The sequence below is a fragment of the Heloderma suspectum genome, chromosome 3, assembly GCF_057233095.1.
Source record: "Heloderma suspectum isolate Gila_16-S chromosome 3, 16-S_ref, whole genome shotgun sequence".
Lineage (NCBI taxonomy): Eukaryota > Metazoa > Chordata > Lepidosauria > Squamata > Helodermatidae > Heloderma > Heloderma suspectum.
The window spans coordinates 286,549,386-286,552,699 of NC_139460.1; the positions used below are offsets into that span (position 1 = coordinate 286,549,386).

Below are 3,314 nucleotides of genomic sequence, written 5' to 3' on the forward strand. Positions count from 1 at the left end.
ATGTGTTTCAAGAGAAAATGCAGTTTTCTAGGAGTTCAGTGCTTGACTGGACAAATTCAGTGCTAGTGCTCTTTTCTGTTAGTACCTTCCGTTGAAAGGTACCAGGGCTTCTTTAGAGTCAGCCTTGTAGAGCTTTGCAGCAGCAACAGCCTCTAGAAACCATCAGTGATTGCAATAAGAAGCTCAACAGAAACCCCCTAAAGGAAGGATACCTCAGTCGTCTTTGCAGGCTTCCTGGACGTTTAAAAACCTCCGGACGACCAGAGCCAGACACAGTAGCAAGAGCAGCATGTAGCCCACGGTGCCCGCGAAGGTGGGCGAGGCGGGCGAGGGCTCTCGCAGGAAGTGCTGCAGCCCTTCCTCGACGTAGAACATCTGGTCGTAGATGCTGAGGAAGGTGAAGATGTGGAAGAGCTGGTGGCTGTGGCCGATGATGTCGAAGAGGCCCGGCTGGATGCGCTCAGGGATCTTGCTGACGTTGAAGAAAGCGGCCACCAGCAGCCAGAAGTAGCGGCGGTAGAAGTAGGCGAAGAGGGTGGGGTTGTGGCCCTGCAGGTCGAAGAGGAGGCTCTCCAGCATGATGGGGCACGCCATGCTGAGCGGCATGACGAAGACGAAGGTGCGGATGGCGAAGGGGTAGGCGCACCACTCGGAGCGGCTCCGGCAGCACGCCACGGTGCACGCCACGGCCAGCGCGAAGGCCACGGGCAGCACCAGCGCGCTGTAGGCCGCCAGGGCCGCGCGGCAGTCCACGTGCCAGCCCAGGCGCTGCTGCAGGTAGCGGCTGAGCGCGCGCGGCTCCAGCAGGCTCAGCCCCGGCAGCAGGTAGTAGTAATAGGCCACCGTGCTGGCGAAGCCGTAGTAGCTGATGGAGGCGTAGTCCAGGTAGAAGAAGGCGGCGCGCAGGCGCAGCGAGAGGCAGCTGAACACATGGGCCGTGCAGCTCATGGCAAAGGTGAGCAGCACGCCCGACGCGTAGCACCACAGCGGCAGCAGCGCGGCGTGGTGGAAGGGCAGGTCGGCGCCGGCGCCGCGCAGCAGCAGCAGCCGGCAGAAGCGGGCGGCGAAGAGCAGCAGCGGGATGAAGTGCGTCCAGAAGTTGAGCGTCTCGTTGGTGGGCTGCAGCACCGACGCCAGGCACTCCTGCGCCGTGCAGTGCAGCCGCCGGTAGCCCGACAGGATGAAGCACTCCACGAAGTCGTCGGGCACCTCGTCCCAGCGCAGCAGCGCGCCGCCCCGCCGAGGCCGCGAGGCGGCGGGAGGGCGCCGCGCGCGAGCGCGCGGACGAGCGGGCTCCGGCGGGCCGGCTCCGCGGGGCGCCTGGCCCTCGCCCGCTCCGCCCGCGGGCATCGTCCTCCCCGCTCGCGCGTGCTGCCGCTGCCGGCCGCCGACGGGCTTGCCGAGAGGCGAGCCGCCTCCGCGCTGCTGCTTGGAGAAGCAGCAGCAGCCCGAGCCGGGATTGTGATGTAAGCTCACAAAGGCAATGCCGCTTTCCCCGCTGCTGCTGCAGGAGTTGCAATGGATTCGTCCACAGGAGCAGCAGCGGTGGCAACCGCCTCCGCCGGCATCATTCATTGCAGCAAGGGCAGCAGGCGAGCGGCGGCGGCGGCAGCAACCTCACTCGCCCCCAGCCAGCGCGCGGCAGACGCGACCCGGTGCGGCAAGAGCATCGCAGTAATTCGAGCCTCGCCAGGCGCGCCCGGGTCAAGGATTGTCAGTGGTGGCCCAGCAGGACGCCCCTCTCGGCTGCGATTTCCTCAAGCCCTCTCCGGAGAGTTTCCCCTTTTCCAGCTGCGCCCTGGAGGAGACGCCGAAGCCGCCGCTTAATGATTGATGCCCCCCCGACGGGAGCAAAGACCGCGGCGCCTTTCAGCTCCCTGGGAGCCCCGATTAATTTGTAACGCCGGCAAGGACATCCCACCGCCCCGCCCCTCCGACCGACCGGCCGCCCGCCCCCTCCTCCCCATCTGTTCCTTTCTCTAAACAGTAGGCGAAATCCCGCCCAAGAAGAGGCAGCCCTTCTGCGCTCCCTCCGCTGCGCTGTCCTCTTGTAACCCAATCTCCTCACACGGCTTACCTCGGAGGTCGCTGTGTAGCCAGCCTCCCTACTTGAAAACTGTCCTGCAGCTGTCAAGGGGGCAGGAAGCAGGGACTGGCATGAGAGACATACAGAGCCACAATTTGGCAGTGCAGTTAAAAACACACACAGAACAATTCGGGTTAGGCCCACTCCCCCACCCCAAAGACATTTGTGAACTGCATTCAATAATAAACGTAGTATATGATCCAATTAGATCCTGCCCACACTTACTCCCATCGAGTACAGTCGGCGTTAGTTCTGCATAGGGCTGTGCTGTGCTTCTGACAACAACAAACACAGAAGGGCCAAGCACATACTTCAGTGTCAGAACATACAGCCATTTTGAACAAATAAGAGAATGGCATGGCAAATCCTTAAGAGATCCAACAGTGTAAAATGTTAACTGGATTTCTTTGTAAGCCTAGTATGCTTTGTCAAAATATTTCCAGTGCCATGATAATTAACTTATAGGATGACCCTGCATTGTGCAATTAATAAAGATACTATTTTAAATTATGAAACCGATTGGTAGACACTCAACCTATGCTTTGTAACATAAAAACCAATTTTCGATGCCAGATGGGAATACACAGCCACCTTGGGCATCAAAGTAATGGCTATTGCGTTGATGATTCTTAGGGAGATTGTACATTTATCAGCTGTGCAGTTATGTAATCAGTACAGTTACATAATCAGAACAACAAAGGTGACAGAAGGGAAGAAGTATTGTAAACCTCTCTGGCCATTGACAGGTGGATTTAAAAAGCTGAATTAAGCAGGTCTGTTGTCTGGCAGACAATATGGCCCAATTTTGGGACTTAGTGTTTCCTTTCTCCTTGCCAAAAAAACCAACAAATCCAGTGTTTTAAATCAATTGAATAGGGCAATTCAAAATCATTACATTGTATTTCAGAACTGATAGTATTCTTGTTACAGTGGAATATGACAGCCAGCCATAACTTACAATTATTTTCAAAAGGTTAAATTAAGCAGTAATTTTAAAGTGTCCACTAGTTGGAATAATGAGTAAATAATAAAACATGAAGATGTAATGTGTGTGTGTGTGTGTAGCCAATTAATAATTTAAAAAAAAGACAAAGCATTATTTTGTAAACAACAGGACATTTCATGTGATTAGGCATGCCTGTGTGTGTATGCTGGGTGGCCAGAAACCTTGAAAGATGGAAGAGTTGAACTGCTTTACCCAGGAAACATTCTTTCCATGGCTTGAACT

At 55.6% G+C, this 3,314-nt stretch overlaps 1 protein-coding gene across 1 annotated transcript; it reads right to left on the minus strand.

The window, feature by feature from the left end:
- Positions 1–213: 213 nt before the first annotated feature.
- Positions 214–1,350, minus strand: PAQR9 (progestin and adipoQ receptor family member 9). Its single transcript, XM_084842032.1, has one exon. It carries the CDS (start codon positions 1,348–1,350, stop codon positions 214–216), a length of 1,137 nt encoding a protein of 378 aa, XP_084698158.1.
- Positions 1,351–3,314: the final 1,964 nt, after the last annotated feature.